Source organism: Polypterus senegalus, chromosome 1 (genome assembly GCF_016835505.1).
Source record: "Polypterus senegalus isolate Bchr_013 chromosome 1, ASM1683550v1, whole genome shotgun sequence".
Taxonomy (NCBI): domain Eukaryota; kingdom Metazoa; phylum Chordata; class Cladistia; order Polypteriformes; family Polypteridae; genus Polypterus; species Polypterus senegalus.
The window spans coordinates 84,231,220-84,258,962 of record NC_053154.1 but is presented as its reverse complement, the minus strand read 5'-3'; the positions used below and the strand labels follow the sequence as shown (position 1 = coordinate 84,258,962).

General features: G+C 36.3%; 1 protein-coding gene across 1 annotated transcript in view; it reads right to left on the bottom strand.

Moving 5' to 3' along the window:
* Window positions 1–27,743, bottom strand: part of rab11al (RAB11a, member RAS oncogene family, like) — a 75,714-nt gene that overhangs the window by 30,552 nt on the left and 17,419 nt on the right. The window contains exon 2 of the mRNA XM_039752559.1: window positions 2,016–2,211. Within this exon, the coding sequence (XP_039608493.1) occupies window positions 2,016–2,211 (196 nt within the window). The remainder of the gene's footprint in view (window positions 1–2,015; window positions 2,212–27,743) is intronic.

Genomic DNA, 27,743 nt, shown 5'->3' with positions numbered 1-27,743 from the left:
CTTTGTATAGAAGGTCCCACAACTCACAGTGCATATCAAGGCAAAAACCAAGCCATGGAGTCCAAGGAACTCTGTAGACCTCTACAGTCATATTGCAGTGATGCAGAGATCAGGGAAAGGGTATAAGACCGTTTCTACAGTTTTGCGTGTTACCAGGAGTGTAGTGGTCTCAATAATCGTGAAACTGAAGAAGTTTGGAAATACTATGATTCTTCCTAGAGTTGGCTGTACAGCCAATCTGAGTGACTGCACAAGGGCCTTGGTCAGACAGATGACCAAGAACCCAACAGTCATTCTAATAGATCTTCAGAAGTCCTCTGCCGAGATAGGAAAACCTGTCGGAAGGATAACCACATCAGCAGCACACCATCAATCAGGCATTTATGGAAGAGTGGCTAAATGGAGGCCACTCTTGAGTAAAATGCATAGGATGGCATTTAAAGGACTCAGGGCATCAGGAAAAATGAGAATAAATAAATAAACATAGAACTCTTTGGGCAGAACTCCAAGCACTAGGTCTGGTGAAGACCAGGAAGTTCCCACCTCCTGCCTAATACAGCATCAAGCTATGGGGGTACTTCTTAGCAGCAGGGACCAGGAGAGATTGGTCAGAACTGCGGGAAGGATGAATGCAACTAAATACAGAGAAATACTTGAAGAAAACTTTCTCCAGAGTGCATGTAACCTCGGAGTCATCTTTCAACATGACAAAATCCTGAAACATTCATACTAGAAAATGCTGGAGTGTCATTTAGTGGTGTACCAGCACAGAGGCTGTATACAAGAAAGGTTACAGTCATCTCTATTCCCCAAGAGTAGGTTGAAATTGTTTGGTGTATCCAGGCCACTCGTGCCTGTTTTACTACTCTGTAGTGGCAAGTGCATTTTTTTTTAATCAGAAATGGGTTAGAGAAATGTCATTAATGCAGGCAATACCAATATAAGGGCTGATTAAATAAACCAATTAAAAAGGATAGTTTAATCTTGGGAGTCAGGCTGGATCCACTGGGGGAAACAGTACAACAGAGGTCACTCAGGAAGCTGCTTATTCTCTTGGACAAGGACTCTCAATCCTGTATGAGGTTTTGACTAAACAAATAAGCATATTTACTAACAGACCGAGTTAAATGCATTGTTCCAAAGAATGCGGTTTAAGGTTGTTTCTACCTTTACCCATCAGGCTCTATAAGGAGTCATTATTCCCTGTGCACTGAATGGTACTGAGCTGGCATGGCAGACATCTCAACAGACAATGACACTATGTACAATATACTATGTGTGAAATCTTACACTGTTAAACTAAGTATATGCAATTCTAATCTAATACTTGCACTTTATTTTTTTATTGATAATTTGTTACATGTTTATTGGAAGCTTTTTGTCTGCTACTGTATCCCTGCAACTTCCTTCAGGATTAATAAAGCCTATCTATCAAGGTCCAGACTTCAGGTCCCTCTACAGGTATTCTGTGGGGCTAAAGATGTCAGTTTACAGACACTTTGCATCCAGTCTATCGATACTTGAGAGGATCTGCTAAGACGACTGGGATCAACTGCCTAAATCCTAAAGACATAAAGCTGTAATTGCTGCCAAAGGGGCTTCTATTAAGTGCTGAATTAATGGTTTTACTACTTGCATGAATAAGGTTTGATTTTTTTAATAAATTTGCAGACCATACAAAACAAAAAACATGGTTTTCACTTTGTCATTTTGCCCATCAAGCTACACTCTACCCATAAAGACAAATTTATCAATTTAAAATTAAATCTACTGTACAACATAAAGTGTGCAGAAATTAAATCTGTCAGAATACTTTCTGAATCCACCGCACTTCAGTAAATGCTATTATATTGGGGGTGGGGGAAATCATAATCGTTTAGCAGCTCTCATCTATTAAACTGCTTTGGTTAATTAAATACATCTTTTGGAGGCTTCATGCCAAGAAGAAGGGAAAACACTGATAGAAATCTGTATGGCAGTAGTGGAGATGATTAATTGTTTACAGGCACACTTACGCAGAAGTGATAGCTCGGTAGCGCTCCTGCCCAGCTGTGTCCCAAATCTGTGCCTTCACAGTTTTTCCCTCTACTCGGATGCTGCGAGTGGCAAACTCCACACCAATTGTGCTCTTGCTTTCTAGGTTAAACTCATTTCTGGTGAACCGTGACAGCAGGTTGCTTTTCCCAACACCAGAGTCGCCAATTAAAACAACTGTTGAAATACAAAAACAAAATAAATTAGTAAAATTATGAGGATTTTATCACCACAGCAGAAAACAGAAATGGTCTAATAATCCATGTGATACTTCTCATGATGAAAAATTTCTTTTGGAACATTTTATTGTATAAATGCAAAGCCATTGATGTAAAAGAACAATCTTTGCAATAATATTTCTGTACCACTGTTTAATTAATTATCAACAAACATTAATGGAGTTTAAGAATAGTATGCTTTAACAACAGTATTGACAATACCACAGCAGGTTCTTTTAAGTAACTTTTTTTTTTGCCTTTAGAAGACTCAATTCAAACAAGTTGCCAAGGCAGGTTTTTCCATTTTTCTGTTATTGTCAAATACATCCTTAACAGCAAATAATGTATTTTCCCTTCACTGAATCATCCAGCATCTAGCTTCTGGCACAAGACTGGTAGAGACCTTTGGAGCCTTATTGTAAATACAGAAGATAATTTTGCATAATTTGAGATATATACAATTAGAAACAATTCTCCCAGTGAGACAACAAATTATAGCTCTTGGAAAACTAGCAATTTCAAGACACCCTTTTATTTCTGTTTGGGATTTTCCCAGATGGAACATTTTTTCCTTAAATGATAGATAAATTGGACCACGTTAAAATTCTTATACTGTAAAAACCTTGTTACATCTTATAATGACTTAAGAGATAGTATACAGAATACCAGACAAGAAAAGCACATGCACCTATACACTTACTATTATCCACGGAAGGCAACCTAAACATTCCACAAGATTCAAAATCTTTTCTTAATATAGTTCTTCACATTCAATTCTGAGTATACTTCTAGGCTGTTCTATTTTCTTTTTGGTTTATTGCTTCCTAATATGTTATTTACTGGAGTAAATGGGAGGACAAAGACCTGAAACAGTGAACAATTATAGTTTGTAACTAGTATCAATTATTAGTATATTCTTCTGCTACTTAAAATTCAGAAGAGTAAGAAAACTTACAATATACAATAAATAGAGAGTCTAAAGCAATTATTCAAATACTTTCTATAAGAAAGATATGCTAAAAACAAAAGGGCACCATTTATAACAATTAGCCATTTTCAGAGAGGAGGCAGGTACAGTATATTGTGTGTCTGTGTGCATGAGGACATCTAACTTACCCTTTCTTTGTGAAACAGTAGTTAAACACTATTTGGTAAACATTGTCTAATTAAAACCAAAATGTCTAGATTACCCTAATTCGGACCTTAGGCTGAGGCACTAAATGAATGAAAGTATAACAGTATTGTAGGGGAATTTCAGGCTATATGGGAGTAAAATGCCCAAATTATAAAAAGCTAGCAATTTCCTTTAAGTACCAAGAAAAAAAAACAAGGATTTATAGCTTCGGTAAAATTAAACAATACATTCATAAAATCTATATTTTACATACATACACCATATAATTAGAATTTATAGATATCTGCCTGTCTGTTACAGCATCATGTGAAAACCAGGGGGAGCATTTTTACAAAACGTTACCGTTCTTTTTGATATGGTCTTAGAGCGAATGCGAATTATAGATTTTTCAACATATAAAACATCCAGGGAATGGAACAAACACAACAACCTCACTAAAAAATGCCTTTTTTGATGAACCTTTGTGCTTTTTAACCTCTCTCTAGAGCACAATATTGACATTATTTTTACTTCAAAAAAATTAGAAAAGATTCTTTAACAAAACCCTAATTTCAGGTGTTTATGTTGACCACCATAATTAGAGAATTTTTAAATATTTATGTTGAAAAAAAGATTTTTTGAACTTGCTTCTCAATAACTCTTAACAATTGATTACAGCGCAGCCAAAATTTGTGCACTGTGAAAAAATGGTCAAAAATAGAAATGAAACTGAGGATATTAAAATAACACACTTTAAAAACCAGTCTAAAATATTACCATGACTTGTGTGTTATGTAAAGAAACAAGAAAAAAGTATTCAAAATATATTCTGGAAGTGTTTTCAAATAATGCAATAAATTACCTTCAAACAATTATTTGTACACCTGGCCATTCATAGACTTGAAAGAATGTGCCCAATGGGAAGAGTTCCCAGTGATAATTGAGAACATAATACAAAACAGTGTGTCCCAAATAGGCAGGTAATTGCATTCCCTTAGTATCTATCCAAGTAGCCTCGGTGGTCATTCCCAGCATTTGTAGGTTTAATTATGTTTCCTAGCAAGGCTAAACCTGCTAAAATGCCGAATGCACTGAGGGAAACAGTCAAAAATTACAGAGTCTATTCATTCGAAAAAAAAAATTGCCACCAGACTTGATATGAGGCACACTACCATAAACTACATCATTCAGAAATTCAAGAAGTCTGGTAAAAATAGTTAATCTGGAGGGAAGTGGGAGAAAAAGAAAGATCAGTTCAAGGACACACGGCTACATCAAAGATTTTGCCATGAAAAACTAAAAGTTGTATGCTCCACAAATTGCAAAGCAAATCAAGAAGGCTACTGAAATTTAGGTTTGCATACAAAGAAGAGGCTGAACAAACAAGGGATCCTCAAAAGAAGCCATTTATAAGTAAACAGGACAAACTGGATAAAAAAAAAAAAAAAGGGACTCAAATTTGCCAAAGATATATTGACAAGCGTATCTGCTTCTGGAAATCAATTTTATGGTCTGATGAACTCAAATTTAACATGTTTAGATCAGATGGTCATCAGAGTGTGGTGCAACCCAAAGGAGTGCCTAAATCCATCTGGCAAGCATGGTGATGGAAGTGTGTTGGTTTGGGATTGCATGGCAGCTTCCAGAGTAGGGAATGTGCATTTTATTGAAGGCATCATGAATTCGGAGATGTATGAGGAGATCCGGTCTACCCAGATCCCATCTGCTACCAAACTGCTTGGGTGTCACTACATTTTCCAAAAAGATAACAACCGCAAGTAAAATGCAAATATACTATAAAGTCCGGATATCGATCCTATTGACCACCTCTCAAAAGGAGATGAAAAGGAAATGCCCAGCAGACATACCAAGCAAACAAACAGGATTTGAACGACAGACATTTTTCACTACACATGGGAGAGAGCCTTGACCCAGCCATTTGCAACGCCCTTGTTGAAAACTTGTCCAGGAGGCTGCATGCTGCTATTTCTGCCAAAGGAGGTCTAACCAAATAATGAGCAGGGCTTTGAGAAAAATCCAATGGCCAGGTGCACAAATAATTGTTTTGAAGGCAATAAGTCATATAATTTAAAAACACTTCCAGAAAATATTTTACATAAAAAGTTGTTTCTTTATATAAAAAACGCACAATTGTAACATTTTAGAGTTTTTAAAGTTTGTTCTTTAATATCCTCAATTTCCATTTTTGCACAGTGTACAAATAATGTTTGGCTGCACTGTACAGCAACAATCTATTCCCTCTTTTGTGAATGCTCATTTTATGACAAATAAAGCCATATTTAAAACTGAATTCCTCACCCTCATTGTAAACATATTATGGTCATATGCATAGCATGTCACCTTCCTGTTGCCATTGTTCACAAACAGAACGTGTAGCTGTGGAATACAGAAATCGACAGTTCTTCGGAATTGCACAAGCTTGCAACAGGAGTAGAGTATACGTTGCTTGCAGTACCCTTTGTTCAAAATGCATTTTACAATCATCGGTTCTTTAAAATGTGTATGGTGGGCTGACTGCCTTTAAACCTGAAGCCGAAAAGTTTATATATTTAAAAAAAAAAAAACCCACACACTTATGACACTTAAAAACGCATTATGAAAATCGGCAGTAGAAGGCTGCCACCACTCACTCTCACTGACAAGGATATTTCAGTAGAATAATCAGTACTTTCCCCAAGATATCACAACTCACTTTTATATTCTCTTACAGCCTTTTGGAAATGTATATTAAGAAAAGCAAATATGTTCACAGGCAAACAGTCAGTTGTTCTCAAACTCACTACAAACTCAAAAGGAGCAAGTACCGATCCTGGCAGTACTAGGCACAATGCATAAACACAGCCCGGTCACGGAACCAGTCCATCACTGGGTTCACTCACACACACCAACACTCTCATTCACACTGGGGCCATTTAAATCAGACAGGTGTACCCAGAAGGCAAACAGACCCAAAGAGAACATGGAAACATCACCCATAAATCAGGTGTTGGAATTGAACCTTCTGCGGTATGCCAAATCTGTAAAGTGGCAGTGCTAATTTGTCAACACTACTGTGTCACCTAAGCAAAGAACATGTTACAATACAGCATTCACACTAAGAGCCTTATGTTAACTGCTTAAGTGGTGTAAAAGGGCTACGGCATGGGTTACAAACAAAACTTTTCAGCCTACTTTACTGCATCCATCTAGATTTTTTTTTAATCACTCAACTGATGTAATATTTCCTCAGCAAATCTGTGCTTTTGGCCAAATCATTCAAAGAAATCTCTATATGCAAAATTAAATTACTTAAAGTTAAAATTACAGAATTAAGTTATCGGATTGCCTGATAACATTAGAACAATATATACGAGAACAGGCCTTTCAGCCCAACAAAGCTCTCTAGTCCTATCCATTTAATTCTTATATGAAACATCAAGTCTAGATTGGAAAGTCTCTCAAGCCCTACTGTCTACCACATGACTTGGTAGCTTATTCCAAGTGTATAGAAAAACTTCCTAATGTTTGCATGAAATTTACCCTTAACAAGTTGCCATCTGTGTCCCCGTTTTTGATTAACTAAATTTTAAACAGTGGCGATCCACTGTACTAACTGCCCTCATAATTTTAAACATTTCAATAATGTCACCTCTTAATCTTCTTTTGCATAAACTGAAAAGTTTCAGCTTTTAGTCTTTCTTTAAATTTCATTCCCTATAGGCCTAGCATGAGTCTAACTGTTCTCCTCTGGAGCTTTTCCAGCACTACTCTACAGTATCCTTTTTGTAGCCTGGAAAATAAAACTATAATGCATTGATGAGGCCTCATCTGGTGTACAAAGTTTGATCATAACCTCCTTGGATTTATAGTCTACAAATTGTGCTATATACCCTAACATTCTGTTAGCCTACTTAATGGCTTCTGAACACTGTCTGGAAGTTGATAGTGTTGAGTCCACTACGAGTCCCAAATTCTTCTCATAAGGTGTATTCTTGACTTGACCTCCAATTGTGTATTCAAACCCAACAGTTTTACTTTGTGTGTAAAATGTTACTGACATTAAACATCTGCCACAAATCTGCCCAAGCCTGTATGCTGTCCAAGTAACCCTGTAATGATTTAACAGATTCTAATTTATCTGCCAATCCACCTATCTTGGTATCATCTGCAAATTTAACCAGCTTCTTACTTATATTCCTATCCAAACAATTTATATATTATTATAGCAGCAGCCCTTGGACTGACCCCTGTGGAACACCACCACTCTTATCAGCCAATTCTGATGTTTCCATGAACCATCACCCTCTGTTTCCTGTGTTTGAGCCAATTTTACACCCATCTAAAAACCATTACCCTGAATTCCCACTTTTAGTTCAATGCCCAACCACCCGTGTGACACTATCAAATGCTTGCTGAAAGTCCATATAAAAAGCTCCACTTCGAACATACCCTTTTGTTACTTCCTCACAGAATTCCAGCAAGTTAGTAAAGTGTAATTTCCCACTTCTGAATCCATGTGGACTGTTCAGAAATATCCATAATAAATTCCTTCCATTAAAAATTTCCCTGTGATGCATGTTAAGCTTACTGACCTAAAGTTGCTTGGACCTGCCTGGTCACCCTTTTTATATAATGGGTCAATATTTGCCATTTTCCAATCATTCAGAATTTCCATAGTGTGCAGCGACTTCCTAAAAATGTGTGTCAACAGTTTATATTTGTACTTGCTAACCTCCTTACGAACTTATATATTATTTGGTCCTAGAGATTTGTTTGATTTGGCCTATTTAATCTGAGCAGTATTTCTCCCTCCAAAATTTCTAAATCAAATCAGTACCTCCTTAGTAGTCAAATTTAAAACACTGGTAGGTTATCTACTTCCTCACTTGTAAAGACCTCAGACTCTGAGAAAAATGCTTATTTCAAGCATCCACTATTTCACTGTATTTTTTTTTTTTTTTAAAACTTTCCCTTTTCTATTTCTGATGCACTTCACCTACTCCTTGACTGATCTTTTACTGCTAAAATACTAAAAGAATCTCTATGGGTCATCTTTATCTGCTATATTTCTCTCCAACTGTCTTTTTGGCCCCTTTATATACTTCTTAATGGTTACCCTCATGTTCTCATATGCCCTTTACAGTATGTACGATTTTAAGAACTACTGTAAACAGAAAGAATAAGCTGCAAACTACAAAAAGGTCGGAAATATTGAAATCCAAAAACGCTGTCATTTCCTCCAAGGTCTGAAATCCCCCTTTGTGTTAAATTGAAGGGGGAACCACAGACATTAAACATTCATTTCCAGCCATTCTTTTCTGACAAGATGCATGAGCTGGAGTAACAAAAGTCTTTTGAAGTAGCGCGAGACAGGGAGAACACCTCAAGGAGATCTGCCAGAAGCGCTGACTTGGGTGGAGGACGGTGGGTATGCCAGTTCATTGGTCTTTCATCGATCAAGTTATACTTTGACACTGGTGCACTCTATAAACATGTCAACATTATTTAATTACTACATTTCTATGAATTGTTCATTGCTGCAAAATTACTTCTATTTCTAGATCTCATACTTCATTTCATAGTAAAATTTCAAAAGGGCTTAATAAGCTATATTCTAAATACTAAAAAGAAAAACATGTCTCTTCAACATAGGAGGTCATAGGTGTAAGATATGCTTATTTTTTATTTTACATATGTAGCGTACGTTTTGTCACTCTTCATGGCAAAGCCGGGTAGAACAACAACTAGTACAAAATAAATATGACATTAATGGGGAACTATAAAAGTTGTTTTAGCTAAGAAGTATATTGGTTAAAAACAGAACCATTCCAAAAAAATTAAGCGACAGCTGAAACACTGTCAGGACGTCTCTCACTATTCTGTGACAGCTGCCACACTGTGCCAACACATCTCTCATTAGCCCTAAACAATCATATCATTGTGCAGAGCAGCAGGGCAGCTAAAATACTGTGTAAATTAGCAGGACAGCAGGGAAAGAAAAGAAAAACTTCAATGCACTTGGGATAATTGTGAAAAAGTGAGTGGTCTAGCCATACTTCAGATACCAAATTTGCAAACAAGCTTCTAAAGGAGTTCATATAAATCTAGCCATCTGCCCAACTTAAATGCAGAATCAAAATCAAATTACTGTAGGAGTAAAAAAAACCAAGGCACAGATATCACATATTGGGCTAAGCTTAACATTATCAAACATTACAAAGTTGTGATATTTGACATATCAAGTGAAACTTTACATTCCCCATTTATGCTAGTTAGCTGTATAACCGGACCAACAATGCAAGTTCTAATTACATAATTTTAAAAATATGTTCTGATATACAGCAAATGCACCACAATCTGTTCCAAGAAAGAAACAGCTGTGTCAGTCAATGACTCATTATGCTGCAATGGGGAGGTACCCCATTGTGCCAAGACATGCCCCGGTATGCACGGCCAGTAAATCTAACAACAAAATGCATTTAAAGCTACAACCCCTTTATCTAGTTTTAAGCAGTCTTCGTTCTAAAAAAACAAAAACAATGACATTTTCCTTGCACTTGTGTCCATTTATTGTTAATTTGAATCGTTAAACATTTAAAAAAAAAAAAAAGAAGATGACCAAAAAGGAAATATGATATACTGGACAACATTTTAATTAGCCTTCTTGATTGATTCTGTGATAAGCTCACTAGGATTCATAAAACCATAAAAGGGATAAAATTTTCCAATTTCAAAACTTCCCTTTGTGTATTCAAATCTAACATTTCTATTTCCTAAGTGTTACTATATTAAATTAAAATTTTTAGTTGATTTTTATTTTCTCTCCTTCAACCTAATTTTGTATCATTTGCAAACATAACCAGTAGTTTAAAATTGTTTATATTTTTAGCCAGATCTACTATAAAAAAAAAAAAAAAAAAAAAGAAAAAAGCAGCAGCCCCAGCAATAAATCCCAGTAGACACCACTTTTAGCATGACTTAATTCGGAGAATGTTCCTTTCATGACACCCCCCTTTGCTTCCTGTATTTAAGCCAGCTGCTTTAGACACCATGTTTTGGATTCCCATGTATTAGTTTGAACACTAATCTCAAATATAATCAGAGAAGTGCATACAATATTACTTATCTTATTACTTAAGTGGATACAAAAATTGGCTTGAACATTAATAAAGGTTTATGGGGAGGGGATCTTTTTTAGAATTAGGCGGTGTCCCTCTTCAATTCTACCCTTTGGGGTAAACGTTAACATTATACAAAGTTATTGTCCGTTTTACCTGCATTTTTAACACTCTTTAATTTAATATTGTCTTATCAGTATGCTGCTGCTGGAGTATGTGAATTTCCCCTTGGGATTAATAAAGTATCTATCTATAGTATATAGTTCAGGTAAGAACAACAACAAGGTCAAGTTTGAGGGTTCTGAATTTAATGGGAGGGCAGATAATGTAAAAATCAGCTAGATTGTCACAAATGGACTTGGATAGAACACAGGTTTCAGCAGATTTGTGGCAGATGGAATTTAAAAAAAGTAAATGAAAAGGTATTACACATAGGAAAGGAAAAACACACTAGTTAGTCAGGCCCCACCTGAAGTTGTCTGTACAGTTTGAGACATAACAGTATTTGAAAATTTTCAGAAAATTCCAGAAGTATGAAGTATGACCTATGAGGAAAGATTAAAGGAGCAGAGTCTTTTCAGTTTAAGCAAATGGAGATTAAAAGGTGACAGGACAGAAGTGTTGAAGGAATTAATACAGTGGATCCCTGCTGTTGCTTTAAAATACTGTAATTTCAACACAGTTGGAAGAGTGTTTAAGATTTATTTTGTACAAATGTCAGTAACTTATTCCATGTGTCTACGGATTTTTTTTTGGGGTGGGAACACGTTCCAAGTACTGTGTTAGGAATTTGGGCTTTAGAGGCCTTCAGATCTTTACTATTATTTTGGATAATTTAGTTATACACACACACATACATACACACATACACAATGGATAAATGTTACAAGTATTTTATTAGTAAACTAGGGGCCTTTGCCCCTTGCTCGTTTCGCTCACCAACCCCCAGGCCAGCTCTTCATGCTAGCCTATTTGCAGTTCTGCCACTCTGTATGGGGATGTACAATTTAAAGTGTTACATTTGCATCAACATGACTTATAACTGCCCATGATTGAATTTAATTGATTTCTTCCTATTAAATAAAAAAAACTTTAGAATGTTTGGCTCAGAGATTTGTTAATTGTTTTTGCAAAAGCTATTCTAATGGGAAACCGTTAACATTACAAAACCCAGGAGATCTCAATATGCCATTTGTATTAAAATGTTATCAGTACTATTACCTTTCTTGGATACATCCTTCTTTCTACAGTAATTTGTGCGGTGGAAGACCAGATGGCTAACGGTTATAGATATTCTTTGTGATATTGTAAGTTGTTCTTTTCATCTTCCGCACGATCACCACCGTTTCAGCATAGTCTATTGATACACATTTAACCATTTTGCCGTGTTACTGATCGACATTTTTGGCATAAATCGGACTTCCTCGTTTCTAGGTGCTAGGATTGCCTGTGTACTCATTTTTTTCTGTTAATAACCCTTTGTGATTAAATTCTTCAATTAGATTTGGGCATAATGCATCTTTTTTAATTGGGAGATTAAAGTGAGGAAAACATTAAAATTTATAAGAGTTGAGAGCGCAGGAAGTGTATCTGTGAGGCGAGAGTACTGTGGTCTGGTTTGAAAATGGTTGATAGGAGGGTATGACTTAAAATGAATCTCATGGCAATATTCTTGTCTCAAGGGACTTGGGGTGGGGGGTGAATCTTTTCCAAAAAATCTTTTCGCATCAAAGATTTTTTTTAAAAATAGAGAGTTATTTTAAGACAATGTTAGTACATTTTTATTGGATGATCAGAAAGAAAAAAAAAACACAAAACACAAAACTCACTCCCCCCTACCCCAATACATACTGCATCTCAATGCAATATATTAACAATATTAATACTGCAATATGCTTGCTTCCAGTGGTGTTCTGATGCTACTCAATTTCATCTATTGTATCTGTATGAAAGTTTTATTAAAAGTGCAATGTTGTTAGTCCGGACAGTGTTAAATGATTTATGACTACTGTAAATAACACACCTGGTCTATAATTTATTTTAAATTGTAACAATACCAAGGATAACACTTTAATATCTCAAACAGCGTTGATCAGTGAAATTTAGCTAAAGCGTTCCGTGTAGTCAATGCGTTATGTTCACCGGTGACCATGCTTGCTGAATATTTTCCAAGAAATCTGTACTTCGGCCAGGTTAGACAAATTTGTTCTTCCCCAGTGCCCCACGATTCTTTGCAAGGCCAGCGAGATGTCACTACCCAAACTCCTGCCTTCCACCTGGCATGCATTAAATACACCCACACAAAAAAAAAAAACAAACTTTGTTCTATTTTCATTTGCATTACCTGAAATTAATATGGAGTAATACCACCAGGGCAGCACGGTGGCGCAGTGGTAGCGCTGCTGCCTCGCAGTTAGGAGAACCGGGTTCGCTTCCCAGGTCCTCCCTGCGTGGAGTTTGCATGTTCTCCCCGTGTCTGCGTGGGTTTCCTCCCACAGTCCAAAGACATGAAGGTTAGGTGGATTGGCGATTCTAAATTGGCCCTAGTGTGTGTCCTGCGGTGGGTTGGCACCCTGTCTGGGATTGGTTCCTGCCTTGTGCCCTGCGTTGGCTGGGATTGGCTCCAGCAGACCCCTGTGACTCTGTGTTTGGATTCAGCGGGTTGGAAAATGGATGGATGGATAATACCACCCGATACAACACTGATCCCTGTTCCCTAGTAGTGAAGCACCGCAAGGCAAATTTGTATGAATAATTAGCCCTGTGGTGCAGCTACCATCCAAAACCATCCTTAACGGAAATGTTTCTGCTTACACAGCGTTTTTTTTATCCTTTCTTTAAACAAACTGCAAAGCATTGGAATAGAGATCAGAAACGAACAACCTTCCAGCTGCGATCAGTGTCACAACTTCAAACAATGGAACAAGATAGTCCCATGCCACCACTTAAATCGCACAGCTAATGTGTGCCCCAAGATTGGAAATCTAGCCATTTGTAGTTTTTGTTTTGCCGGCATCTTTTGTTTGAGGCACAGCGACTAGCACTTTTGCCTTACAGCTCAGATCACATTTTTGGCCAAAATAATTGTTCCTGCATAGTTGGCAGATGTTTCTCTAGCCTTTAGGGACAGCAAAAACACCATTACATTCCACTCAAAAATAGCTCAATTCCCCCTCACCTACAATGCATTTTGTGGAGTTCGGCAAAGTCGCAGAATTCTGCAATTTCACAGCTAAGCAAATTCAGCAGGGTTCCTTCATCGTTAAACCCAAAACAACATCATCTTAGCATTGTTACTTGAGACTAGGAGTATACTGCATTAGAACAACCCTGGACCCTATATGTATCAGATATAGGCTCTTAAACATTTTCGTGTGGTCTCACATAGTACTTCTTAACCAAGTGAAATCTGTACAAAAATCAGGTTTCCGAATGTGCTTAACAGTAAAACACATTTAATTCTTCGATTCTGACCATTGGTAAAATCCGACACACAAATATTTATCAAAATATGATTCAATATATTTGTAACAGATTGTACAGGAATACACTTGTGCATTGTAAGCATGAATCATGAACTAAACTATGTACAGACAAATCACATGCAGATACTGCACAGTAAGTTTGATATACTCCATGCTGCAAGTACTAGTTGTTTACATGTGTAAAGGGGTGGAGGGTTGGAAGAGGGCCTATTAAAATGTGCACATAGTAGAAGGACACTAGATGGGCTGCAATGCTATCACAGAGCATATGGACCATACATCCATGGATGTTGAAACAGTTTATAAATGGTAATCAAAAATAGCCTATTGATTAATAATGAGTGTTATGTTTGTCCAAGCTCAGAGAGGGAGAGAGACGCAAACAAAACTCTGCCACTCTCTACTCCCAAGCGTATCTATAGATTTTTTTTTTATCTTTGTTCACTGCATAACTTGTACCGTTTACCAAAATAAACGTGTACTATAGAGGTTATGCATGTCTTTGCAGCATCAAAACAACATTTACACAAATTTAAAAAAAAAAATTACCAATCACAGGGTTCAGATCCTATTCCATTAGGTTAGACATGTTGCAGTACTCTTAAGCACTACTGTCCAATCAATTTTACAGCGCAGATTTATTTTGTAGATAGTATAAATTCCACTGAAACTCCGTCCACTATGATGTTGCAACTCTTCAAAGCAAAGCACATTTAATAGGTTATTTTTGTTGGAGCTTGTCAATGCTCAATTTGTTGATAAGTCAAGGGAAGTAGGTTTTCAATCTATGTGTTAAGCAATTCTGGGCTTTAATATGCCTCATTGTTTGATCTCCATCAGCAGAGAATGACCGAGAAATGCTTCACTCAAAAATGATTTTTGTAATGTTACATATCCCATGTACTTTGTAGTTGTGAGCAGAAAATTTTTAATCTCATGTTATGTAAAAAGGAGAGAAAGACGTCTAACAGACAACGGTGACCCATGTTGTACAATGGTAAATTAGACAGACAGACACACAGAACTAAAAATCTGTTTATCCAGAGCAGAAACCTGAATCCTACCAAAGCAGGTTAGGATGCAAGGCAGGAAAAATCCCTGGTATGTGACGTACGATATGGCTGAAGTTGACAACAAAAAGAATATGATGATTTCAACTATTTTCAGAGAGAGGAACACTGAAAAAAATGGGGATACATATTTTAAAACATAATTCTGCTACTGGATTTTCACAATATCATTTATTTTGAGCTGACTCTTCACCTAACTACCTGTAGTTCAGTAGACACATTGCTAAATCGGGAATTTTACAAGATTTGTATCACTTTGTGGTTACACAACGTTTTGACGACCTTGTCAGTCTCTCAGTGTCGTTTTATTTTCAAAAATCGAAAGTGGTCTCCTCTCGACTTTGTGTACTCAGATATGAGAATGGATATTGGAGGAATAAACTGCAAAAAAAATGATTATGTACATTAAAGAACTAACAATATATTGAATAATTATTATAAAAATTGAATAAATCTAACTCTGCAGCTACATGGGGGGGATTCATCAAAATCTCAAGGTCAAATTTTTTTCATGATTACTATACTTTCTCTATACTTTAGCAAATCACAATCAGAAATAAAGTTTGATAGTCAACAACTTGTGCAATCGGCACCTCACAACTTCAAGCACAACTAAACAGATGCACAGTATCCACATCTACAATTTATTTATTCTCTGCTTTAAAATTTCAGAATACATTGACCTGTCAAATCTATAGCTTGATGTCTTCTCTTCATAACTGAAAGTGACATTTGCTTAATTTGACAAAAGTCCAGTAAGATTATACTTATTTTAAATTACCCATTAACATCTTAAAAGTCTTTCAATACTTAGCACACAGTTCTTACTTCTAGGTTAACAGACACTTTTTTTTAGACACAATTTTTTTTAGATTTCAAAATATTAAGGCAAAGAAATACACTAGCTTACTATGAAATGTATAGTGTGCAGTGAAATACTTGATTGTAATATGGCTAACTGTGAGCTAGGAGTGTGTCTTTAAGTATATGTGTCACAGTTACTTAAACTCTCATACATTCTGGATTTAAACATTCACAAATAAGTATTAAGGAAAAGCAGAGAAGCAAGAAATGTCAGATAAAATTGCTAGTCAAATTCCGCTTCAGTATTTGCTAGTTTCTACAGATGCTTTGTTGTTGAATTTTGATTGGATTAAAGCTAACCTTCAAATAGCAATGGACCTCTTGAAAGCATAAGAAATATAGTGCTGAACTTCCACAAAATAAAGTTTGGTAAAGTGATTCATCTCAGAATGCCCCATTCCTCCCAAATTCTTTGAGATTTCTCAAGAAGAGAAATGGGCGAGGTTCTTGCATATGAAGGTCTAAATGTATTTTGAAAGCCGGACAGTAACCCTACAGCAAACAGATAGTCCTAAGAATTTTAAACACACGTATAGAAATTTTACAATATTATAAACAAGAAACATTCTACCACCATTTATTGACAGCACAACTGCAACCATAGAACTATTATGTTAAGGACGAACACAGAGCTAAATTTAGAATGACACACTGATGTTTTAATATGTACAGTACTGTAACAATATTCCAAATATGATGTGGTAACTAACAGCTGAGAAACCTGAAGCAAGTTATTGCAAAGAAAACCGTAACTAAGTTGGTTAGATAAGAGTCAAGAATATTTCTTCTAAAGAGTAACTGATAGACCTATTTTGCCAATAGAAATGTACTTTCAACTTTACACTTAAAAATAAAAAAAAAAGGGGAGGGACAAAACCCCAGAACATGCAGTACTGTATGTCTCAGTTACTACTTCATCATAGAACTTAGAATTTAAAAAAGGGCAGGTGCCCTGGAGTGCAGCTGGCCTCACCTGGATGCACACCGATTGCAACAGCTTAAGATTGTTTTAATATACTGTATTATCCTATATGCAGGCAGTATCCTGGCATAACATTATTAGGGCTTAAAGTAAATTCTAGTGGAGGTTAGAATTTGAAACTGGAGCATACACAATGTTTTCAGCTTTCCACCAACAAATGTATTTCAACTGTGAATTTATACATTAAGTCCTGTAGCTCTTTCACAACACTCCATTCACATGCAAAAGGTTAAGTTACACCACACGAGCTGCAAAAAAAATAAATAAATAAATAAATAATATTACACAAATTTTAAGAGAAGGAAATACCATGTTCCTCTTATTATTCAAGCTCTGGAACTGCAATAAGCACTTTTAGGAAAACAGAGCCAACGTAGAAAAAAATAATAAAATAAAAATGTACGATAAGACTGGATGGCAGAAAGACTTCTGAGCTTCATGTCAGATCAATGCACAAAACTATGAAGATGTTTAGTTTTTTATTTTAGTTTTTCATACTATTTTTTGCACACATTAGTTTTTCAGCAATTAAATGTATTAGTTTTGCTTTACTCGATAAAAAATGCCCACAGGATAAAATTGTGCAAGTCTGAAAACACCTTCCTTTTATAGCTGTCATATATCATTGTTGTGCATGCCCACATAATACAATTTTACTGTCTATAACAGAATTCCATTGACTCATGATGATGCAACAGTGCAAGCTTTCCAGTGTAATAACAGAAATCAAATAATTGTACTCTGATGTCATTTGTTACTTAGCCCTGCAAAAATTAACCAAATAGTTACCTATTCTCAAAAATATTTTACATTTCAATTTATGATTCTCTTTGTGAGCAGCAAGATCGTACACTTTGTTTATGTTCCTAATTTCGCCTTATACAATTTCTCGTATTAGTAATTTGTTAGTTTTCGCATACCCCTTAGGGTCAGAGTGCAGGGTCAGCCATTGTACACCACCCCTGGAGCAACTGAAGGTTAAGAACCTTGCTCAAAGGCCCAGCAAAGTAGGATCTCTTTTGGCAGTGATGGGGTTTCGAACTGGCAACCTTTGGGATACCAGCGCAGATCCTTCGCCTCAGAGCCACCACTCCGCCCTATACACACTTATTTTATACTTTAATATTTATTTATATGCTGACTATGTCACATGCCCATTTTCAAACTATGAAAGTGTATATTTATTCAGAAAATTTTTACTTTGCTTATTTTTTTGAAAAGCTGTTAAAAAGTCACTACTTAAACCAAGTTAATAGTAACAGAAACAGGGGATAGTTTCTTCATTTATATCTGTGTATAGTGCACTTCTACAAGCTTTTTTTTTTTTTTGAGTAAATTAAAACGTTACAAGAAAAAGATTAATAATTGTGAGTGCTAACGGACACAATTCTAATATCCACTTAATAAAGCAAGATCTGCAGCTATGCACACTGAGCACAAAAGCATGGGGGAAAACCACACAAAATGCATTCAGACATTCACCAGGCTAGCAATCAAACTTGAGTGCATGGTGCTGTGTGATAGGAGCACTACCCATGCACAACCCACCCTGCTTATGTTAAAATATCAGTACTAGTAATCTGATTGAAACTAAATATATACTATACATACAAACAGCACGGCTGATAACATGGTCTCCATGCTACAAATCCATCATATGTCACTGCACTCAAGTAATAATCGCAAAGAAACAGGGCAGTTGGGTGCTAAGCTTGGATTTACCCACTTATAAAATAGCACATGCTAATGTTATTTGACACCAAAAATCTGACTTCAAAACTTTTTTTCTCCAAATAGCAAAGCTAGTAGCGAGTAAATACTTACCATAGTACAGGTGCAGCAAGCTCAGGATATAGGCTGTTACAATTCGTACCTTCTTTGATATGTTAACTTTCTTTCTTTCACAAACTCAATACCGACTAAAATTTCAGGCGGCTATTTGAGCTTGACACATCTGTGACACTAATTTTCAAACTACTTAGCTCTGTCTTCCAAGGGAACGTTGCATGGTTTTAAGCACCCTTTTCTTGAAGTTGATGAAAGCTGCCTGTCACTCACTAATAGTAGGGCATTTGTAACCGATTGTCAGTTATGGCCAATGAAATTCACAAATTAAGTCATTGACAAGTGATGAGAATTTGCCATTTGCTATCAGTTCTAGAAGGAAAAGCAGATAGTTGAGATGACCAATGAAATCCACAGAACACAGCAGCCAATTCCAAGGTTTTGCTGGCTACAGCAAGGGGTACTTGCACATGATCAAGCATCAATGATCTTCTGTAAGCTAATATTGTGACACATGGTTTTACATATACTGGCAACTGCAAGCTAACAAGCACATAATGCATAAAGACTAATGCGATGAAAATCAAAATCATTCAAAAACTAGTTTTTCATTTTCCTTTAGTTCCTGTTTTTCTGGATTAAAACAAACACCATAACATTGATGCTCTGGACTACTACCAATTACGATGGACTGAATAATCCAATGCTGACAAGGATCATTAATATCTTGAACTGAACTGCTGTACCACATCAGACCATAAGAGATGGCAGTCTTGTAAACAAAGAACTTTAAACACAGTGGTCTCAATTTACAAAAACACAACCCTTTAGAATCAAAACAACCATGCACAAATGTTTTAAAAAAAGTATCTAAATACACAAGCATAGTTCTTTTGAAAGGCAGCAGTCTATGGTTTTCAAACTTAATGACCTTCTTCTCAGCAGTAGTGAATAAATCGGGCAAAGCATATGTGGTAGCAGTTAGACCAGACCTGGGCATTTTACGGCCTGCGGGCCACATCCGGTAAAAGTAAAAGTGTTGCGACATCAATTACTTTGTGATCGGTGCACAAAATACAATTACACAGCTTTTATTTTGAAGGCCACCATGGTTTTTCTTAATTCTCTGACGTGCATAAGCACACTGATAATGTGTTGAACAGCTTCTAAGAAATTAGCTCTTAGCCCTTAAATGTGTCAACCAACGTTAAAAAAAGAAAAATTGACGCAGAATGTAGAGTTTTTAACAAGGCGTGGACTTTTAAAAATTTGCTGAAATCAAAGGTAAAGCTGTGCATTTAGTGTGTGGAGAACATATAGGCTAAAGGCAAAACAGGCTAGATTTCTCTCACTAAACACCAAAAGAACTAAGGTACATTAATGTGACGTTAGTCTTTGAAAACTAGTTAAAGTTATGCTATTTTTTTTTAAATGCTACAGAAAAATGCACATTTTCTAAATTGTTTTTATAAATGTTCCTTAAATAGTGCAATAAATCTGTGCTCCACACTTGTTTGACTGTTTGGTTTACTGTGCTTTATCAATGCAAGTTGATGCTGCTATTTTACGTTATGATGCTAGTTTTCTTAAACATTGCAAACGTTGAAATTTTCTAAACTGTTTTTGTGATTGTTCATTAAATAGGACTTTATCTTCCACATTTTCTCAATGTAATGTTTCATTTGTTTCTAAGAGTGGAATATCATACATATATCGGAAATTAAGAATATTATAAGCCTATGTTAAGTATATTATATTATATATTCCTGCCCTCCAAAAAATTCCAATTTCTCATGTGGCCCATTTGGAAAAAATTGTACACCCCTGAGTTAGACCATCTCACCAATTGCAGAGCACCAGTCAAACATTACTGAAATGAGTGCAACCATTACCAAATTTTCACCTCCCACATTAGATTTGAGGAACCAATTTAGTTATTCAACACAAATTTATGCCAAAAATCTATTTAAAAACAAATCAGAGAACAGAGATATAATAAAATCATTTTAATTTTCACAGTACATGCAGCTATTTGGTCAATAATAATAAATTACATAGACTCTGCAAGCTTTGCTAAAGAAGTTAAATACAAAGGACTTTCACAAATTCGTGATGATTTAAAAGTTATGCAGGGAGACTGCAATCTGGGGAACAAATCTGTGGGGTGGGAAAATTTGGAAATCACTCTGACTTAACAGCATTTAGACTTTCAGGATTTTTAAATAGTTTTATAGGAGATAAAGCATTTGCAAACAAAAAAGAACTAATAGCAACTAGGGCATTAAAAAAGGTAAATCTGTATGAATGTATTATGATTTGTTTAACTGTGTATATCTAACAAGGAAAGTTTTAATTGTTGTTTAATATTACAATAAAATTTACTTACTGGAGTTTTTGTAAAATTGTCATTCCCTATGGAAAAGAAAAAAAAAATTTTGCAGAGAAAAACCATTCCAAAACTTAAAAATGTCAGTGAAGCAATAACAAAGTACATTTAAAGTAAAATTTGAACCACAGATGTGTATACTGTGTTGACCTTATACTTAAAAGTCCTGCAAGTTTTTGATAATGATAGAATACACCAGAGTTAGGAAAACACACAAAAATTCACAAATAACTGATAACTGAGCGATGCTGCAAGTTTCTGCTGATGAATTACTCACATTGTCACTTCCCACTCCCAGCAGCTACTGTGCCGATAAAAAGTACTTATCCCCTTGGAAGTTTTAACATTTTATTGTTATATAAAACACTGAATCACAATGGATTTGGTGGTTTTTGATAAGCACAAAAAGACTTCAATATCAGAGTGAAAACAGATCTATACAAATTGATCTAAGTTAATAATTGTATAAAACACATAAAATTGTTTGCATAGTCAATGTACCAATGCCAGCAATTTCACATCATAAATAGAAACACACTGTATGTCCCTCATTATAAAGTGATATGTGAAAGGAAAGCCCATTAGTGTTTTTCTTTTAACACATGGATATAAAGATTTGATTCTTCATTTAAAACACTGATCTACACTAATAAAAGGCAAAGCCCTCACTCACTCACTCACTAATTCTCCAACTTCCCGTGTGGGTGGAAGGCTGAAATTTGGCAAAGTCCGTCTACATGCGGCTCGAACCTTTGTGCATGTTTGGTAGCACATATCTGTGTGAGAAGCTCTTCTCAGTGATAAAGACTAACAAAACAGCACACAGGAGTCGCCTCACTGCTGAGCACCTGCAATCCATCCGGAGAATCTCCACAACACAGAACCTCACAGCAAACAGAAACGAACCTGAGGCCAAAAAAAGATGCCAGGCGTCCAGCTCTAAAATGACATATGAGCAAAGACAACTGAATGATTTGATATTGCACGTAAGAGCGGGAGTCAACCGTTTTAACAAACAGCGTATTGCACTGATACGAAATAGCTGTGTATGTAGAGATATATATATATATATATATATATATATATATATATATATATATATATATATATATATATATATATATATATATATATATATATATATATATATATATATATATATATATATATATATATATATATATATATATATATATATATATATATATGACAACAACACTCATCACTCACAACAACAGTGACAAAACAATTACATTGACAATCAGGTTACGTTATTTTCAAAAGGTTTCCTTTTCTTTTCATTGCTTCTTTAACACACTACTTCTCCGCTGCGAAGCGCGGGGTATTTTGCTAGTCTATACTAATAAAAGGCAAAGCCCTCACTCACTCACTCACTCACTGACTCATCACTAATTCTCCAACTTCCCGTGTGGGTGGAAGGCTGAAATTTGGCAGGTTCATTCCTTACAGCTTCCTTACAAAAGTTGGGCAGGTTTTATATCGAAATTCTACGCGTAATGGTCATAACTGGAAGCAGTTTTTCTCCATTTACTGTAATGGAGATGAGCTTCAAGGCCGTGGGGGCGGAGTTTCGTGTGACATCATCACGCCTCCCACGTAATCACGCAGTACATAGAAAACCAGGAAAAGCTCAAAAAAGCGCTCAAGAAAACATGCATTATATAATTGAGAAGGCAGCGAAACAATAAGAAGCGAGCGAGTGACATATACAACCATATTCATGAGTTCTGCTACTTCGGAAACAAAGCACGATGTAAACCTACACTTTAAATTAAGTTCAAAGACAGGCTGCCGCTGGCGTTTGTAATTTAGTGCCTGCCCATATAAGGCCGTCTGTCAGCGGCAATCCAATAGCAAACTGCCACGGGTAAATATTCACGGGTGAAGGACTGTGCTTATGGAGAGGAAGATGAGATGGTCAGGGTGGTGTTTGACACAAACTCAGCGAAACTGCGAGAGAAAGTTTTAAGTGCCAGGACTAAGGTAACATTAAATACAGCCATGGACATAGCAGGAGATGGCACCAGCACAGCTGGGAACCTTCGATGCATGTACACCGAGTGGCTCACGTGAACTGACGCAGTGCACAGATAAAAGGCAACAGTTCCAAAGAGCGCTGAACAAAAACTGAATTTCACAATTAAGAAGGCAGCAAAAAATATGAATATGATTCTATGTATGAGACGCTTCATAAGTGCAGCTACTGCGGAAACAAAGCACACGTTGGAAAAAGTCAATGTCCCGCTAAAGGAAGACAGTGTAAAAAAAACCCGTGCATGCAATGTGTCAGGTCTCAGATAAAGAGGAAGACGAGCTGTTTATTGATGCAGTGAGAAACTAATCGATGAATGAAACCTCTTATCTTTACAACGATTGACAAACATGGAATGCAACTTGAACACAACACATCGTACAAATACGACCCTGATTGAAACAAATAATGATAATCAAATCCTTGATGACAGCAACATTCAATAACACTCACAAAACAATTACTGTATATTGACAATCATGTTATGTTATTTTTAAAATGTTCCCTTTTTCATAACTTCTACTTCTCCACTGCGATACGCGGTATATATATATATATATGTATATATATATATATATATATACCCCGATCTACAGTACATACTCTCGCGTAAACAAGCCACACGCTGTGGCGCAATTGTAGAGTCTTCGCCTCTAATGCCGACATTCGAGGTTCGATTCCCGAGAGGGGATGTACTGACTATGTACACGCGCTACCCGATTCATTTTACCTTCGCATCTCCTTGGTTTGGGACGTATGAAAAAATATTCGGTTAACGCAGAATCATGTTACATTATTTTTAAAATGTTTCCCTTTATTAGCACAAGCACAGCTGAGAAGCTTCGATGCATGTACTCCATAACGCGTTAAAAATAACGCATTTAATCACACTTTCAATTCCAAGCAAACGGGAACTTTTGTCAATGCATGATTTCCTGGTACATCCATTACACTGATGCACACATCACAGCTACAAAAATGTTAGAGTCAGAATAAAGCGCGTTCTTACGACTGATCATTTCGACTTCCCGAGCAAAGCCTTGATAAAAGCATGGTTTTGTGCACACTGAAAAGCAAGCAAAATTAGATGCATTACAGAAAGCGGACTTTGTGGCTCTTACTGGGGATCATTGGACTTCCGTGACCGTTAGTAATTCTGATTACATCTAATTACAAAATGTTCAATGAACACACTGTTTTAGCCTAATGTACAAAATAATTTTGGCTAATGTTACTCAGAGTTTAAAGATTAAGTTGGTCAAATTACCTTTTATGTTTCTGACTTATTTTTTTAAATGGAAAAACTGCACTTTATGTTGAAATTTTGGTTATTATTATTTAAAGACAATACTATTCTGAAAATGTACTTAAAGTACTTAAACTACCACTTTATTTTTAAGTCTGCCCAATTTTAACCAGGAATGATATTTTTGTTTCTGTTTTGAATTCAAAGGCTTTTTTTTCAGAAATTAAAACAGCTTCAGTTTACAATATTCATGTACATGTCTATTATTTGATTCTGTCGCCCACTAATACACTTTTACATTAAAAAAAAAAAAAACATTTGCGATTTGGGGCAAATTTACATGTGCGATTACATACGATTAATTAAGATTAATTCTTACACAGCCTCTAATTAATTGGATTCATTTTTTTAATCGAGTCCCACCCCTAATATATATATATATAAATAATATAATATGTGTCTGTGTATATATAACACTCATGACAATGACAAAACAATTACATTGTCAATCATGTTACGTTATTATTAAAATGTTTCCTTTCCTTTTTACTTCTCCGCTGCCAATCGCAGGTATTTTGCTATATATATATATATACACATATATACATATATACATATCTAGAGAGATATATCTAGAGATCCATAGAGATATATATATATATATATATATATATATATATATATATATATAAATAGATAGATATGACAACAACACTCATATCAATAACAAAACAATTACATTAACAATCATATTACGTTAATTTTTAAAATGTTTGCTTTTCTTTTTCATAACTTTAACGCACTACTTCTCCGCTGCGAAGCGCGGGTATTTTGCTAGTCTATACTAATAAAAGGCAAAGCCCTCATTGACTGACTCATCACTAATTCTCCAACTTCCCGTATAGGTAGAAGGCTGAAATTTGGCAGGCTCATTCCTTACAGCTTACTTACAGAAGTTGGGCAGGTTTTATTTCGAAATTCTACACGCAACAGTCATAACGGTCGATAATGGTCAACAACGTCCGCCATATTGAACTTTCTTATTTATGGCCCCATCTTCACGAAATTTGGTAGGCGGTTTCCCTGCGCTAACCCAAACCGATGTACGTACTTATTTCGATGGTATGACGCCACTGGTCGGCAGCTATATTGAACTTTCCAACGTCACTAATTTTCCAACTTCCCGTGTAGGTAGAAGGCTGACCCCATCTTCACGAAATTTGGTAGGTGGCTTCCCTGCGCTAACCAAAACCGATTTATGTACTTATTTTGGTGGTATGATGCCACTATCGGCCGCCATATTGAAGTTTTTAACGGCCTTTGTTACTTATGGGCCCATCTTCAAGAAATTTGGTACGCAGGTTCCTAACGCTAACTGAATCCTACTTACATACATATATACGTCCATAGCCTGCAGCTCGGTCACCGTGTGAGGGATGGGGATGGGGGACCCAACGCCTCCCACGTTGTTGGCTGCCTGCCTATATAAAGCCGTCCGTCGCTCCAGTCTCTACATTCTCTTCCTTGCTTCGCCACGGGATTCACGTCTCCCTGCTGATAACTACAGCCTTTTTTTATTTAATCCACGGCTTCTCCGCTGTTTTATTGTTCATTTATTATGATTATAGTTATTGTGTAGGTATTTTAGACTTACTACATTGTTCAGGTACCCATTTCCTTTATTATTCCAACCGTACCCGCATTACCATGTCTATCCAGGTGATCACCATCGATCATTTACCGAGTGGTTTCCATTCCCAGAGATGGCATCTACCTTTTCCATTCTCTTTGTTACATATTGCACGGCCATATCAGGCTCACTCTTGATATCCGGAGGAACATTGGGTCTTATGTATTGAATGACTGGAACAGGGTCAAGGTGTGGACGGATGACGGTACAGGAGATAATTATACTACACAGGAGCACTAGAAGAGTGAAATGCTTAAGCCCTTCACCTATGGTTCTGCAAGCGAGTTGATGGCTGCCGCTGAATTGTTCGGTTGTCGCTTTCAAGTGTACCGAAATGGCCAAATATTTTACACCTTTCAACAACCACCAATGCCTCTTAAACATCTTAGATTGACAGGTGACGATTTCAGTAGTGGACACTTTGATGTTTATGAATGTTTAAACTCTCAAAAGCTGAATGTGAAGTTATCGATGAAACTTGTTGTATGCTAACGCTTGACAGATGCCGAATGTCACTTCAACACAAGTCCTGCAAATACTGTCGTAATTGGAACAAACCATGAAACTCAAACCGATTATGACAGCAGCAATCCAAGCTGTGACATTTGAGACAAGATTGCTTTTCACATGGCCAACTGTACGTTGCATGCTCAAGAGTAAACTCAGTGCACAGCTTGGTCATATTACAACCGGAGGGCCGAACTGACAATGTGGTTTACAAGGAGATCCTTAACAAATAATTGGTATATTTTCCCTCAGTTTAAAAAGGTTTAAATTTTCTTCTTAATAAATATTTTAAGGCAGTACTTAGCCACTGCGAAGCGCGGGAATTTTTCTAGTTTTAGATAAAAGGAAAATTAAAAATTTGACTTTGCAATAGTTTATTCAATGAAAAATGGACAGATATGCCACTTCCATCCGTGGAAAAGGTTAAGTACACCTTTAACTCTAAAAACTAGAAAAAGATTAAGAGGCGACATGATTGAAGTGTTTAAAATTATGAAAGGAATTAGTACAGTGGATCGGGACAGAGTTAGAAACTTAAGGGTAAATTTCGCACAAACATTAGGAAGTTTTTCTTTACACAAAGAACAATAAGACACTTGGAATAAGCTACCAAGTAGTTTGGTAGACAGTAAGACATTAGGGACTTTCAAAACTCGACTTGATGTTTTCTTGGAGGAAATAAGTGAATAGGACTGGCGAGCTTTGTTGGGCTGAATGGCCTGTTCTCGTCTAGAGTGTTCTAATGTTCTAACTATTGCCCCGATAGGCAGAAAATCTCAAGTAGTCATATTCTCTTACTTTCTACCACTCTGTCATCAATTGATCAACTGGGAGAAAGTTCTCCCACTCCCTGCATCTAGAATTCTTGTAGCTGTGCAATGTTTTAAGGGTGTCTTGTATGCACAATCCATTTCATACAGCCCTACAACATCTTAAAAGAGATTCAGATTTTGCCATTCCAGAACCACCAACCCATGTTCCTCTTTTTAGCCATTTTTGGTGTATTTATTGGTATGTGGAAGGTCAATGTCATGTTTCAAGGCCCACATTTAGCTGGGTGAAACTTCTGACAGATGGTGTCACATTATCCTCAAGCAAGCCTCTGGTGCAATGAAAAATTCATAGCAGATTCCATGCCCATCTGCACTGAAGCAATCCCAAACCATAACATCAGATTGTTCTAGTTAAATG